The sequence below is a fragment of the Heloderma suspectum genome, chromosome 5, assembly GCF_057233095.1.
Source record: "Heloderma suspectum isolate Gila_16-S chromosome 5, 16-S_ref, whole genome shotgun sequence".
In the NCBI taxonomy this organism is placed as follows: domain Eukaryota; kingdom Metazoa; phylum Chordata; class Lepidosauria; order Squamata; family Helodermatidae; genus Heloderma; species Heloderma suspectum.
Genome location: NC_139462.1, coordinates 182,968,815 through 182,984,883, shown reverse-complemented (window position 1 = coordinate 182,984,883; position 16,069 = coordinate 182,968,815). Strand labels below are relative to the sequence as shown.

The 16,069-nt window shown below is 46.3% G+C and overlaps 1 protein-coding gene across 1 annotated transcript in view; it reads right to left on the bottom strand.

The window, feature by feature from the left end:
- Window positions 1-221: 221 nt before the first annotated feature.
- Window positions 222-16,069, bottom strand: part of TMEM196 (transmembrane protein 196) — a 30,325-nt gene continuing 14,477 nt past the window's right edge. The window contains exons 2-6 of the mRNA XM_084858602.1: window positions 6,648-6,704; window positions 5,446-5,700; window positions 4,320-4,393; window positions 1,971-2,049; window positions 222-950 (exon numbers count right to left, since the gene is read on the bottom strand). Of these exons, the coding sequence (XP_084714728.1) occupies window positions 888-950; window positions 1,971-2,049; window positions 4,320-4,393; window positions 5,446-5,700; window positions 6,648-6,704 (528 nt within the window). The 3' untranslated portion in view covers window positions 222-887. The remainder of the gene's footprint in view (window positions 951-1,970; window positions 2,050-4,319; window positions 4,394-5,445; window positions 5,701-6,647; window positions 6,705-16,069) is intronic.

Genomic DNA, 16,069 nt, shown 5'->3' with positions numbered 1-16,069 from the left:
CTGTGACTCCTGGGCCATGGGTTATTATGACTCCCTGCCCTAAATGCCTTCTGAGTGTTTTGGCTGGCTTGTACCTTTTGATCAGGTTTAAGGATAGCCCTTAAAACCTGATTGAGAGGTACAAACCAGCCAAAATTATTTTTGTGTGTATTATCTCTCATTTAAGTTTCACAAATTGTTCTAAGATTATTTAAAAAAAAAACACCAAAACTATAAACCATCACATTTTTAGGTTTCATTTTATTTGACATCTTTTATGAACAAATTATGAAATATACTTCACAAATCAGAAATATTTACAGTTTCTTTACAGCAAGGCATTGTTCAGGTTTTGACTTATGGCATCCTTAAAGCATTCTGTCTTTCAAAACAAAGACATCAGTGTTGTAGTGGCATGCTCATAATTCATTCATTAGACTCTGCATAGGAAAGGCAAGCCTTTCAAGTCTAATTTCCATTCCTGCCATTGTGCAATCCATTGTTTAAACCCTTTCCATATTCATGTCTGTGGGTTATTGTATTGTTGTTTTTAATTTCAAAAAATCTTTATAAGGACAGTCTGAGCAGAGTCTGAAAAGTCAGTTTCAAATATTATCACATCCATGGCAACTTGCTTAGTCAAAAAAGAAGAAAATATTAGAGATGTGATAATTACTGAGTATCTTCAAAATATGCAGTAAAGTATCGTCAAAAAATGGGAAAGAAAATCAAAGCAAACCTCTGAAAGGAGATGCAACTGTGCTGTTTTGTTTTGTTTTGAGCTGTGACATTATTGCAAATAAAAACCATAATGTTTTTAGTGCCTTCTCTCAAAGTTGGTAGCATCTATATTATTTTCCCCTAAAGAAAATCCTGAATATAATTGTTCCTTGAACACTGTAAATCTTTCAGTATGCTCTTCCATTATAAATTAGATGTGGTCCTCCATTACACATATTGTCTGTCATTTCCTGTAAGAATTAAAATTGGTAGTTATAATTAAAGGCTTTACATGTTGCTAAGTATCTAGTACATATCTAAGCAATGTACCAACTGTAGCTCACATCTGGCCCATGTTAGTTTTACTTTCAACTCAAGGAATGCTTTCCCCCAGAATAATCAGCCTGTGGGTGAGTTGCCATGACAGGCAGAGAGCTGTGGCAGAATTCATCCCCCAGGTCTTAGGTTGCTTACCCGGCCCAACATTTAGGGGGACTACACGCATATACACCCATAATATGACATGACAGAATGAAAGGTGATTGCATGAGAGATTAGACATTGTTCAGCCACAAAATGAAAGTTATGTTACGCACAAGAGCAGCAGAAGCTTCTTCACCGATGCCAACCATAGCCATTCGCCAACCACAGCCCTGCAACAGATCATGAAGCCGATGGCCTGGTTGGCCTTCACAGCACCTCCCTCCAGGCTTTGTAGCTTTTATTTATTTATGTATTTAAGAAGCTGCCTTTACGGCAGTATACAAAATTTTAAACTACAAAAAGCAATAAAACAATAAATAAATCACAATGATCTTGGGTCAAACAGCTCTCTCTCTCTCTCATTGGAACTTTTACTTGGCTTTCACCTTTTTATGGTAGCCCTTGAGCTCCAGTTCTTCCCAGGTCCTGATGGGTTGTTGTGGCTCACCCACTTACACGTCACACCTAGACTTGGACGTATTGACTCCTTGGACCCTCACTCCCAGTACTGTTGGGATCCCCTTCCTAGTTGTTCCATGCCTCCTTACAGCATTAGGGCCCCTGACCTTCCTTCATCCACTGATGTTCCTAGATAGCAGATAGCACAGGGACAAAGACAGTGTAGGGGATGCCTCTTCTATGACAAGTAGTTGCAAAAATGGCTTCCCCAAGCAGTTTCTTCCTGTATGCCGGTCCTGTCCCTAGCTTTATTGCACTCTAAGAAAGATATGGAGCATACATTTGAATTATGAAAGAGATGGCAGTTCAATCTCCACAATCATTTATACCTTGGTCTCTGCTGGGATTTCCAGATAGGGTGCCAGATAATGTCGGTTGAGGTGGGTGTGTGGTGATGTAGACACCTGTCTGCTGGGAAACAGAGTGAGATGAGTAAACTCACATCCCATTAGCTATTAAGCAGCCAGTGAATGTTGTGAAAGCCTATATCATCCAGAAAATCACATCTTGGAGTAACCCAAGACGCTTGAGCAATCTCAAGAGTCACCCAAGTCACTATATCAGTTTAAGTTTCCCCATTTATAAAATTGCAATTATGGAGCTTGTTTACAGCAGAAATAATGGAACATATATCAGTGGTTATAAATGTGGGGCTGTTGTCAAAAATCAATATTTTCTCGTTGGCCTCATTTCCATTGCCAATACATTGCACCAGGGAATTTTAGTCCTACACCCCAGGTCACTTCCTTCCAAGTTACAGTGTTTTTACTGTGAATTGTGAGTACTGTCATCATCACAATCCACAAGAGGATTATTTTTCTATGCATTTCCGCACTAACAATTGGAAAACTATTTTTTTTCTTTTAATGCTCCTCCATGGGATGTTTTGGTGTCAAATTATTTGGCGCCTCTTTTTGGCTGGATGGCTTTAGGATCTAGGTATATTAAAAAGAAAGAAATGGCTCCATTAACCATTTAGCAATGAGAGAGACTTGAAATGCAATGTCTTGTCAGCTGCAGTTTGATCCATATTCATTCTCATGTGAAATGAACTTTATGGGAGAATCCAGTTTTGAAAACAGACATCCTTTTATGTGGAGGAGTTGGGCTGATAGTGGAATTCATACTGTAGATCAGTTAATCGTATCACATGATGGATTTTTGTTACCATTTTCAGTATTGCAGATTAGATATCATTTACTGGCTAGTGCTAATTGACAGTACATTTAGCTGCATCATTTGTTGGAGTCTATATATAGCCCATCAGTGATGAGTGCTTCAACACTTCCTACATTGTTGGAGGAATTAATTGGTTCTTTACAGAAGCCTAAGCCTACCATAGTTATTTATAAAAGTCTTTTGGAATGTAGTAAAGTAGATGTTCAGATTGTCAGAGAGGAATGGAATAAGGACTTGGAATGCTCTATACAGTCTAGTCAATGGAAAGCTGCCCTAGCTTCCATGTGTACTATTTCTGTAGATTTAAAACGGAGGCTGATTCAACAAAAATAGATATTTCATGTATATCGGACACCGACAGAAGAAGAAGCTGGCTAGCTCTGCCAGATGCTGGCAATATAATTAAGACAATGCCTCGTTGAAACATGATATGGGCATGTCCTGTAGTGGTTTCTTTTTGGTTGGAAGTCATTGCTCATATAATTTTTTTTCTTGAAAAATCTGTGATAATAGCAGATGTCCATGTAATTTTTAAATTACATCCCTGTGATGTGGGGATTAATTGATGGTCAACAAAGTAGATATTGAGAGACATATACTTCAAGCTTGGAAGGATAAACATCCACCATAAGACCTATCAGTGGACTGAAGTTCTTACTGCTCTTGCTACATTTGAACATCTCCTATAGCCGACAATTTTGTATGGATGCTTATTTAGATACACGGTCTGCATATATTAACATATATATTTGAAGTGGATGTGTTAAATCCTTTCCACCCTGTCTTTTCCTTTTCTTTCCCCCCTTTTTTGCGTTGTTATTATTGTTATTGTAACTTGCTTCTGTCTCAGATATACCTTTTCATTGTATAAACTAGTTCAAACTCAAAATGAGGTCGTTGAGGCAGGATAAGAGACTACGTAAACAAGCTCCTAATAAACCACCTCATGGGAGAGTTGTAAGGATGAATGAATTAAGGATTGTAATGCACTTCTCAATGCAAAGTGCAATATATCATTTAACAATAATTGTGTAACCTTGGTCTGCTAGCAAGCAAAAGTCTCGATTCTCAGTTCTTTCACATTAACCAAATTAGCTATTTGAATTGCACTTCTAATTCATTATGAACCTTGAGAGCCACTTCTTTAACTGAAATTTTTCCTCATGACCCTGTAACCATAATTATGTGTATGAACAGTGTGAATCTAGATGGGAAAGTGCTGATTAGAGAAGGTGCAAGTCAATTTATAGGTACATCCAGCAGATACTATTTGGATGCCAATAACAAGGGGTTAATATTTTAAGTGAAAAACATATTTCCAGCTCTAGCATCACACTATGTAGAGTTTTATGTAGCATTTCCTAGAAGTACCATTCATGAGTGAAGACTTCTGGGACTGATCTCAAAGCATGAACCAAGATCAATTATGCATCTCTCATGGAAGAAAAACTTCCTACAGTGACATAAAAAACATTGTAGCTCCCTAGAAGTCAGCATACCTTGGAGGTAACTCTGGTGTCGGGGGAACCACTGGGCAGCTGGGCAGGTCGGTTATCTCAATACCCCTCAATCTCTAATGTAAATATAAAAGTTATAAATAAAGCACAAACATATGCACATAGGTTACTGTATATCAATATAAAATATACAAAACTGCACAAATGTAGATGCTTCACTAAATACTTCAAGACAAAACACACAATCAGCAGCCTTATGCAATATGTCTGTTGCTGGACTGTACCACTTTAGATTGCATGTTGGAGATCAGATGCTTGAATGCTCTCTCTTGATAGGAAGACCTTGCACATTCCAAACTAAGGGCCAAAAGAGGCAGTACTTTAAATGTGTGTCTAGCACCTGCATCTTTTCCCCTTCATTTTTACTCTAGAGTAGGTCCAGGGCCCCCAATCTGGATCAGAACCCTAGTTTGGGGAGTAGGGGGGCTTTTAAGATCTGGATCAGGCCCAGTGTCCCTATCTCAAGTAAAAAAGGTGAAGAGACATAGATGCCAGGCAGGCACACATTTAAAGTAATGTTTGTTCTGGCCCTAATGTGTCAGGTAAGGCTTAGGGAGAACCTTCTCCCTGATAGGCAGGTTTTGTATTCTCTAGGAAAATGTGGCGGGACATTTGACTCCCCATCTGCAGCCTGATGTGATGCAATCCAGCAACATCTACAGTTACAGGGGCCAGTTAATTGTGTGGCTTGACCTACAGCATTTTAGTATTTGGTAAGTCCCTATTTTGCAAACTATTTAACAGGGAATGGAAAATAATTTAACATTTTCATGCGGTGAGGTGCATATATAGAGAGACCCATTAAATAAGCAGCCATTCGGTTCTTTAGGAAGTGCTATATTTAGCGGCAAAGCATTTGGATAAAGTTATACAATGGAATAATGTAGATAATGGATGCATTTTATTCAAATGGGTGTACTGCAAAGGATATAGTATAAAAAAAAAGCTTTCCATATCAGAATGAAGCTTAGACCAAATAGAAGTATTTTCATTTCCCAGTGACTTGTAAAGCTGAAAATTGAATTCTTCCCTACTACCAACTGACTATATTAGAATACAGAGTTGTTTTGGAAGAAACACTGCAGATCAGGAAACATGCCCAACTTACTTTCTCAGCCATTTCATGGGAGTGATGCAGTGAATGCTCCCTTTCTGAAAACATTCTTCTTTGCTCATAGCTGGCTAGCCGACAAGTGAGCCAGGAAGAAAGAGTGCAGCCCCCAATTCCAATGCATGCAAGAGACATGGAGGTAACATGTAATGGATAGAGAGCTGAGGATTTCTTGGTCAGAGCTCGAAGGAACTGAAAATTTAATATTCCTCCAATTAGTCCACAGATACAGCAGGCTGAGAAAAGTATCATCTGGTAGGAGACAAGAGAAATCACATTACTACCATGGGATTATCTGATGGGGATAATCAAATGCTTGAAGAGGAAGAGGAGAAAAATAAGAGCAGAGGAGAGAAAATAAGAGCAGAGGAGGACTATATTCCTTTCTGCCCTGCCCTTTCCACCCAGTGAAATTTCTCATCTTTTCCTTGCTTGTCCAAATCCTATTAGTGACATCGACTCTCCATGTGAAAACATGGAGATGTTAATGAAGGGGTTCTTCAGAGAAACCAAATGTATCTACCACCATTAGAGACTCTTTAGGTTACCAAATATCTTGAATAGGGTTGTTTCAATAGTGGAAACAACCAGGGGTTGGTCCTTCTGACAACCATACTGAGAGACCTGCTGCTTGATGACCTACGTGTGGAGACCTGCAGGATGATGGATAGAAGATAAAGGCAAGGGAGGGCAGAAACTCTCCTCCCCATCTCTATCCTGCCTATCCCTCCGTCAGCTTATAAATACTGTGTTTCACATTCACATGCTTTATTTTATCCAATATTTCAATTACTCTGTGGTGGACATGGGGGTGTACTATAAGCAGTTAACCAATTCACTTAGGAACCTTTGAAGCTTCAGTAGGTCCACCTTTCCCCCTTAAATAAGGTAAATGGGCATATATTACATCTAGCTCTTCTGATCCCCACAATCCAGACATACAGAATGATTCGGCCTGCACTGGGTTCCCATCTGTCCATGTGTTTAACACTGGCTCTATCAGGATCAATGCAGATTGTGTAATCTGCCTGATCCATTTCCTGAAGATATCCTAGAGGAAAAGGTACCTACCTTTCCCAAGGAACCTTCTCCATCCTCATTGTGGAGATGACATGGGGACCTGGCAATAAAGAGTTCATGATACACATTGGTTTGCATTTCACCTAGTGATACATATGGTAAGTCATGCAAAAACTTACGATAAGTCCTGATTTTTTTTTGGCACACAGTATTCCGCATACTCCACACAGCAGAAACTGTAATGAGAAAAAGAATGTATTTCATAGTTGATAGTCTACATCAGGAGTTTAAACCCTGCTGTGCTATAAGCAATGTAAACAGTAACAGAATATTCATTATTATAATTGTGGCTATATCTGAATTATATGATTACTCTTTCAAAAACCAGATTAACCAAATCTCTATATACTTAAGAAAACACAGAAAGTCTGTTTCTTCTAACCTTATTTCCAAGGTCAACTACAGCTGGCCCCTTGGGCAGGATATCTGTCCTTCATGACTTGCAACATTATAAATATTATTAAGAATTTCTAGAACATTTCTTTTTATTATTATTATTACTAAATTTATTAATCGCCCATCTGGCTGGTCACTCAGCCACTCTGGGCAATGTACAGCATATAATAAAACAGTTTAAAACAATAAAATTCTACAATGAAAACATTTTCTAAAATACCCTAACCCACCCCAAATGCCTGCCTGAACAACCACTTTTTTAATGCATGGCAGAAGCTCATTAAAGAGGGGGCATGGCGGATTTCCCTAGGGAGGGAGTTCCACAGAGTAGGGATGTACGAAAATTCTGCCACGGATCTCAGGGAGGCCGAATGCCAGCGCATTCAGCCCCCCAAAATCGGTGGCGGAATGGCCTGCTACCCCCCCCCTCGGGATGAGACTTACCTTGGGCGGATCTTCCTGGTGGTGGCAGCTGCGGCAGCGGCTCTGGCGGCGGTTTGGCGGTGGCGGCTGCGGCAGCTGGTCTTCCAACTGGCTGCCGCCAACGCCATTTCCAGTTTAAAAAAAAAAGAACACGTGATAGGCTACGTAAAGATTTACGTAGCCTATCACAGCTAGGTTTTTTTAAAAAAAACGTGATAGGCTACGTAAATGTTTACATAACCTTTCACGGCTGACTTCTTTAAAAAAAAAAAACAACGCGTGTATGGAATGCCTCCCCCCCAACCATAAACATAATCCGTGAAAGGTAAGTGCCTTTCATACATCCCTACCACAAAGTGGGGGCCACCACAGAAAAGGCCCTCTCCCTCGTCCCCACCAATCTAGCTGTCCTGGCTGATGGGACAGAGAGAAGGCCATCCGAGGCTGATCTTGTTAAGCGGCCTGTCTGGTGTTGCTGGAGGTGCTCCTTAAGATAGGCTGGGCCGGAACCATATAGGGTTTTAAAGGTCAAAACCAACACCTTGAATTTGGCCCGGAAAACAACTGGTAACCAGTGCAACTCCTTCAGCACTGGAGTGATGTGATCTCGCTGGCGGCTGCCTTTAATCAGGCGAGCCGCCGTGTTCTGTACCAGCTGCAGCTTCCGAACCATCTTCAAGGGTAACCCCACATAGAGCACATTACAGTAGCCTAAACGAGAGGAGACCAGTGCATGTACTACCAATGGGAGCAGATGGTCGGGAAGGAAGGGGCGCAGCCACCATATCAGACGGAGTTGGTACAGCGCTGTCCAGCTCACAGCTGACACCTGAGCCTCCATGGACAGCTGGGAGTCCAAAATGACCCCCAGGCTGTGGACCTGGTCTTTCAAGGGTAGCTGTACCCCATTCAACACCAGGTCAACATCCCCCAGCCTCCTCTTGTCTCCCACCAAAAGTACCTCAGTCTTGTCAGGGTTCAGCTTCAGCTTATTCCTCCCCATCCAGCCACTCACTGTCTCCAGACATTTGGACAGGGATCCTACAGCCAACCTTGGTGAAGATTTGAACAAGAGGTAGAGCTGCGTGTCATCCGCATATTGATGACACCGCACCCCAAACCTCCTGATGATAGCCCCCAGCGGCTTCACATAGATGTTAAATAGCATTGGGGAGAAGATGGAACCCTGTGGCACCCCATAAGTGAGTTGCCATGGGTCCAAAACCTCCTCTCCCAGTGCTACCCTCTGGTACTTGCCGGAGAGGAAGGACCGGAACCACCGCAATACGGTGTCTCCAGTGCCCAACCCCTCCAGGCAGTCCAGGAGGATACCATGGTCAATGGTATCAAAAGCCGCTGAGAGGTTGAGGAGAGCAAGGAAGGAGCATTCACCCCTATCCAGAGCCCTCCTCATATCATCCACCAAGGTGACCAAGGCCATTTCTGTCCCATGCCCAGGCCTGAAGCCCGACTGAAATGGGTCTAGATAATCAGCTTCTTCCAAGTGTGCCTTCAACTGCATCGCCACCACCCGCTCAATCACCTTGCCCCAAAATGGCAGATTTGAGACTGGGCAAAAGTTGTTCAGAACTTGGGGATCCAAGGAGGGCTTCTTTAAGAGCGGTCTTACCACTGCCTCCTTGAGGGCTGATGGCATCACTCCCTCCTCAAGGGAGGCGTTCACCACCACCCTGATCTCCTCACCCAGTCTCTCTCTGCAGCCCATAATGAGCCAAGATGGGCAAGGATCAAGTAAGCAGGTGGTCGGCCTTACAGATGAAAGCACCTTGTCCACTTCATCAGGAGGAAGAAGCTGGAACCGATGCCACAAAACCCGTTTGCCACAGGCCGCCTCCTGCTCACTAACTGTATCCACAGCGTGCAGAGTAAGACTCCTAATCTGATCAATTTTATCTGCAAAGTGCCTTGCCAAGGCCTCACAGGAGGCCTTAGAATGCTCCAGTGGTTCAGGAGCCACAGGACCGACCAGGCTCCGGACCACTTGGAACAGCCTCCTGGGACAGCACTCTGCAGACGTGATAGAGGCAGCATAATATTCCTTTTTTGCTGCCTTCACCATCACGTGATAGGCTGAAGATACAGCTCTAGCCCATGTCTGATTGTCTTTGGAGCAAGACTTCCACCACCAACGCTCTAGCCGTCTCACCTCCTGTTTCAGAGCTCGTAACCGCGGACTGAGCCACGATGCAGTCTGAGCCCTGTTCAGGGGGAGAGGGCATTTCGGAGCCACCCAATCTAATGCCCCAGTGATTGCGGCATTCCAGCCACCCACCAGGGACTCGACCAAGTGGCCGTTGGCGTGCCCCAGAGAATCCGCAAGCACGTTCAGAAATCCATTTGGATCCATAAGACACCTGGGGAAGACCATTTTAATGGGTCCTCCACCCCTGCGGAGGGGTTGTGGAACTGAGAAGTCCAACGTCACCAGATAGTGATCTGACCATGACAAGGGGGTGGTGGATATACCCCCGACTTCCAGATCACTCCCCACTTCTCCAGAAACAAACACAAGGTCTAGTGCATGACCGGCTACATGGGTGCGCCCTGTTAGAATATGGTGCAGCTCCCAGGAAGCCATGGTCTCCATGAAGTCCCGAGGTGCTCCTGTGAGGATGGCCTCCGAATGTACGTTGAAGTCCCCCAACACCAATAAGTTAGGGGACTGTACACGCACATCAGAGACCACCTCAAGCACCTCGGCCAGGGAGTCAGTCGTGCAGCGGGGTGGACGGTACACAAGCAGAATCCCCAGACTGCCCTTCGGCCCAACCTCCAGTACATGCACTCAGCAACCTTTGTCTCCCAGAGAGGGGGTCTGGTGAAGCCCAAGGACTCTCGGTAGATAACAGCCACTCCCCCTCCCCTATCCCCAGCCCTCGGCTGCTGTGCATACAAAAATCCAGCTGGACACATGGCTGCAAGGGTTGGAGCAGCAGTCTCGGCCAGCCAGGTCTCCATAACACATGCCAGGTCTGCACCCTCATCCAGGATGATGTCATAGATGAGGGAGGTTTTCTGGGTAACAGACCTGGCATTGCAGAGCAGCAAACGAAGGCCAGAAGATGGAGTCACACCTCCCCCAGCCATCCTTTGGCTCTGGACAGGCCCAGAGCAGGGGACAGATACTACACATCTCTCCCTTGTTCCCCTTACCTGGCATGGCCTGTCCCTAGCACTCCCCCAGCACCTGCCGCCCAGCCTCGGTATGTTCTGGCCCCCAACACTCCCCCCACTGCCTCCATCAGGTGGACACATGCCCCCTCGCTCCCACCTATCAGGCAGGCTACCCACCCCTAAGAACACAACAAAATCCCCCAGAAATTAAAAAAAACACAAACACAAACAAAAAAAAAAAATTAAAAATCCCCTTAAAAATAATGCCAGGCAGAAGTCCACAGTAGTGATGGTGGTGGCGGCAATAGCAGGCCTGGCGGTGGCGGCAATAGCAGGCCTGGCGGCGGCGGCGGCGGCGGCGGCAGCGGCAGCAGCAGCAGCAGCAGCAGCAGCAGCAGCAGCAGCAGCAGCAGCAGCAGCAGCAGCAGCAGCAGCAGGCCTCCTCCCCAATTGTGGCAGCTTCTCCTGCAGGCCCTGGCTCTCCCAGGCCACCTCAGCCAGCCAGCTTATGTAGCCCCTCCAGGAAGGGGCAGGTGGAAGCAGCACAGCTGGCTCGGTACCTGGGGGCCTGGTCCTGCAGGGACTGGTGGTCTGCCAGGCAGAAGTCCGCAGGGAAGGCCTGGTTTTGGTGGTGGCGGCAGCGGTGGCGGCGGCAGCAGGCCCAGCAGCAGCAGGCACGCCTCTTCCCCAATGGTGGCAGCTTCTCCTGCAGGCCCTGGCTCTCCTTCTTCTTGTGCAAAATACTTTACAACCCTTCTCTTAAGTGTTGTCAAAATAATAAGCCTAGCAAGGGAATTCCTTCCTTGTCTCTGATCTTTGATGAGAGATTGGAGATAAGAGAAGGGATAACCTGACTAGCACAAGTGTTAAGGAAGGGGTTGTCTTACTATCATGGGAAACCCCAGGCAGTGCCGCCATACCTTTTTTGGCAGCAGATGGCTTGGTGTGCTGCCAGAAATGGCTTGGCAGGCTGACTGTGGCCCACAAGCCATTCCTTCTACACCCCTGCAATAAGGCAATGGAATCTCTGAAATAGAGGCCCAGTGGTAATAATACTCATGATGAGTACAGATATAAATAATGTGAAAAGGACATGTTGAGCATGTGCATATAGAATAAAAAATAAACACATAATCCAAAAAGCAAAACATTACATTCAGAAAATGAAGTTCAAAATCTAAAACTAGGAATCTCGGGGGCTGTCTTCATGAGTGATTTAGTATGAAGTTAGAGCAGTTTGAGTTCCTTCACGGCAGATGACGTCATCACCAGTGCACTGCCAACCAGCCGCTTCCCTCTTAAAAAGCTGCATTTTCTGAAACTCCTTTCACTCTGCTTTTTTTTTTTTTTTTTTACTGAAAGCGGCTCCCTGGTGGTTTTACCACAAAGTGCCATGTCCCCCTCACATTAAATCCTAGGCATGCCTCTGTGACCTGGCAGTGACGTGGTCAAGGAGGTGGGATGCCTCATCCCTCTTGTTTCCCCAGTGGAAGTAGTTTTTCCCATTCCCATTGAGAAAATCGCCAGTAACTGAGTAGTGGGGACACTCAATCACCTTAGGTAGCCTACTTCTAATCTTTAACAGATCCCCCCCCCCGTCTGTTTACTCAGAACTAAGAAATAAATCTCATTCTCCTGCAGTGAAAGGGTTAAAGGCTAACTTCAGTAACTCGCCCTTTGCGTTCTTTCACTTCTCCTTTGCTCTCTTAAATCACTAGTGTGATGTTGTGCTTCTTTGACATTCTGTAGAAGTAATTTCTCCATTATTATTTAAAGTCCCTTGTCCTCTTTCAGGTTTACAGGAGCTTCACATTGCGAGCAGGAAGAAGGAGAAAGGCGGGGGGGAGGTTGAAAGCAATAGGCAAAAGTGCACAAATGAGAAAAATGGGGTGGGAACAATAACTCCGCAGCAGATTGCTGGGATGCAGTGAAATTGGGGTGGGGGTGGGGAGCTGCACTGATGCTGCACTGGAGAACCGGGGATTATGGTTTCTTTGGGGAAATCTGCACACATAGGGAAAATTAGTTGGTCTCCATTCATAATAATGTAGTAGCAGTGGGGCTCCTGGACAGGTGTGGAAAACAAGCCTCTCCCATTGGTTGAGCAGCCCCTGCCAGGTTGATGACATTCAGTTCTACTCCCCCCATGCCACCCAGAAGTATGTTCCTTTCAAGCACTGAAAACCAGTTTTTAAAGGTTCGCTACACTCTGCTTATCTTGCTTCTTGTGTCCCTGGTGGATGAAAGCCAATTCCATGAAAATCTGCATAATACTCCAAAGTGCTTCTCATTCCATTGTCGTAAAGCGCGCTCTCTCTCGCTCGCTCCCCCCCCCCCATTTCAAGGCTGCAGTACTAAGCACATTTTCCTGGAAATAAGTGCCATTGAACACAAGTAAACATGCATAGATTACATTGCTTGTCTGGCTTTCTTTGTTAGTTTGTGCACAAATAATTCAAGCAAACCCAATTTTAGCTTCCCCTCCTCCAATTTGCTACCAGAAAGTGCTTGTGCTTCAAGACACTCAGAGTCACATTAAGATGCTATTATTTAAAACAGGGAAATCAACATATTCAAACCCTAACCTAGATACTGTCAGTAGTCTCTGGTCCATAAACATTCCTTTGGAAAATCAAGATACATAAACTCAGTCTGCCAACTTTAACATCCAACCTGTGTCGGATGTGGTTGTTTACCCTGGTCAACTTTTGCATACTTAGGAACATAGGAATCTGCCTTATACTGAGTCAAACCATTTGCCCATCTAGGTTCATATCGACGCTGACTGGGAGTGGCTCCCAGGGTTTCAGGCAGGAGTTTTTACAGCCTTACCTGGAGATGCCAGGTAGCCAGATGCATGAGTGCTAGTCAATGTCCCCACATGAGTATCTCCCTAATCACTTCAACCCATTGGTATATGGAATTTGGCAAATTCATCTGCAGTGAAGTGAAGCCTTGGGGGAGGGGGTTGGGACACATCATGATTCAAGTTGGATCTTGTTCATGTGACCAGTCATGGGGCTCACAAGCAAGTTCATCTCTCTGTCAAGCTTATAGCCATGCCACTTCTTTCTGTGTATATTGACTTAAAGCAACCAATCAGGGGTGGGGTACATGTCGGGACGCATGACATCATGCCACATTATGGGATTCCAAACTACAGCTCGCAAGATACACCTTGATATTGCACATGCATAGAATTTAAGGCTGTGCACTGCCTTGGTATGAAGTCCAAATAAGGTGAAGTGGGCTGATTCGGAGATGCCTTGTGATACGAAGCAGGTCAGACCAGCACTGAAGCACCCCAAAGTGAAGTGGCTCCTCCATGAAGCATCTTGTCCGCCTTGTGTATTCGGAGATCTTCTTATGCCTTCTGAGCAGCCTAGACAGGCTGTCTCCAAAATGTATCAACTTCTAAAAGATCACACAGAGGGGCAGAAGGAGAAGGAGGAGGAGGGAGGGGGAAGGTGAGAAGATATGGAGGCACCAAATGTATCAATCTGAGAGAGATCCGGCCACCGGGAGAGGTGGGGGAAGGGGAGAGGAGAGGGAGGAGGAGGAGGGAGGGAGCTTTGCTGTGAATCAGCCTGTTTGCTCATTGTGAGAGAGGTGATGTTACTGGAATGGAGAGGACTGTCAGAACACTATTTGGCTAGAGCAGTGGTCTCCAAAGTGGGGTGCACACACCCCAGGGGGGCGCAAGATAATCTATTAAGGTGCATGAGCCGCCTGATAATTGAGCAGCCTCCCGCTGCCCTCACAAGCTGCCACTGTGTCCAGTGATGGCAGCAACAGCAGCAAGATGGGACGGGACCTGAAGGGGAAACTCCATGGCAATCCTAGCCACAGGGAGCAACTGCCCCAGTCTCTTCCAGGCACGGCAGGGGAACCCTTAACCCTTCCCACTCTCCTTTGGTAGAACAAAGCTGAGAAGAAAGCTCATGCTATGGAACTGGGTAAAACGAGCATCCATAAAATCAAAGGGGATCATCATGATTTCATATGATTTTTAAAAGGGAAACCCACAAAACCACCATCCCATCACAGAGCACATCTGCCTCTGTGACTGAACCAGAAAAATCACAGATCCGCCACTCATGGGTGCAGCCACGGTGCAAAAGCATGGGTCCTTGTCATGGATCCTCTTGATCTGATATTATTTTTTGCAGAGCAAATCCCGCAAACCACCATCCAATAACAGAGCACATCTGCCTTCGTGGACTGAACCAGAAAAATCATGAATCTGCCACTCGTGGGTGCAGCCACGGCATAAAAACAGGAGAAAATAGCTCCCCCCATTCCCTGGAACAAGATGGCTGCTGGCGCGCATCCAGCAGGCCTAGGAGTTGGTGGTGGCAGCGGCGGTGGCCCGCCCTCATTGGCAAGAGTTAGTCTTCAACCGGGCAGCCTTCCCTCCATCCAAGGAAGGGAGAGAGTGCCGTTGGAAGGCGACTCCTGCCTCCCCCATCTGACTCAAGCCTTCACAGGCTCCTCACAAGCAAGGAACCCATGAAGAATTGAGCAAAGGCAGGCGTCGTCCTCCAGCCAGGTGCCCTCCAAGGAAGGGAGAGAGGGCAGTTAGAAGGCGACTCCTGCCCTCGTGCCTGTCAGAGGTTGGCGGGCTGTGACGGGCAGCGTTTTCTCAGGCAGCATTTTCCCCAGCAGCACCTTCCTTGGCGGCACCAGCAGCAGTGGCAGCAGCAACCCTGGTGGTGGTGCCCCCCCCCCAACAAGGGCTCAGGTAAGGAGCTGGGGGCTGGGTCGCTTGGGGGGGGAAGCGGGATTCAGATGTCCGAATCTCGCTTCAGCTAGGGATGGTGGAGAATTCTGCCATGGATTTTAGTGAGGCCGAATGCACTGGCATTTGGCCCCCCGAAACCCGTGGCAGAACGGCCTCCCACCCCCCGCCACCCCACAGAATACCCCCAGGATGAAGCTTACCTGGGGCAGATGCGGAGGTGGCGGCAGCTCCAGCGGCGGCAGTGGCTGGTGTCTCGGCCGGCTGCTGTGGCCGCAAATGGCAGCCGTCATAGCAGCTGCCATTTGCGTCCTTCCAGGCTGCCATGACAGGCTACGTAAGTATTTACGTAGCCTATCACATCAAAGAGCAGGGGCGCAAACGGCGGCTGCTATGCTATTTGCACCCCTGCTCTTTGCCGTGATAAGCTACGTAAGTATTTACATAGCCTATCACGGTAAGGTAGCCATGCAAATGGCATAGCAGCCACTATTTGCATAGCTGCCTTTACCGTGATAGGCTATGTAAATACTTATGTAGACTTTCACGGCAAAGAGCAGGGGCACAAATGGCGTAGCAGCTGCCGTTTGCGCCCCTGCTCTTTGCCGTGATAGGCTACATAAATACTTACGTAGCCTATCACGGCAGCCTGGAAGGACACAAATGGCGGCCTCTATGACGGCTGCCATTTGCGGCCGCAGCAGCCCAGCCGCAGCCGAAACTCCGGAGCACCTCCCCCCCACCGCAGATGCCCCAGTGCGGAACCAGGTAGGTGTTTCATACATCCCTAGCTTCAGCTTCATAGGCTGAGACAGGTCAGCCCCCCCCCCCCCCGAATCAGCTCGAGCT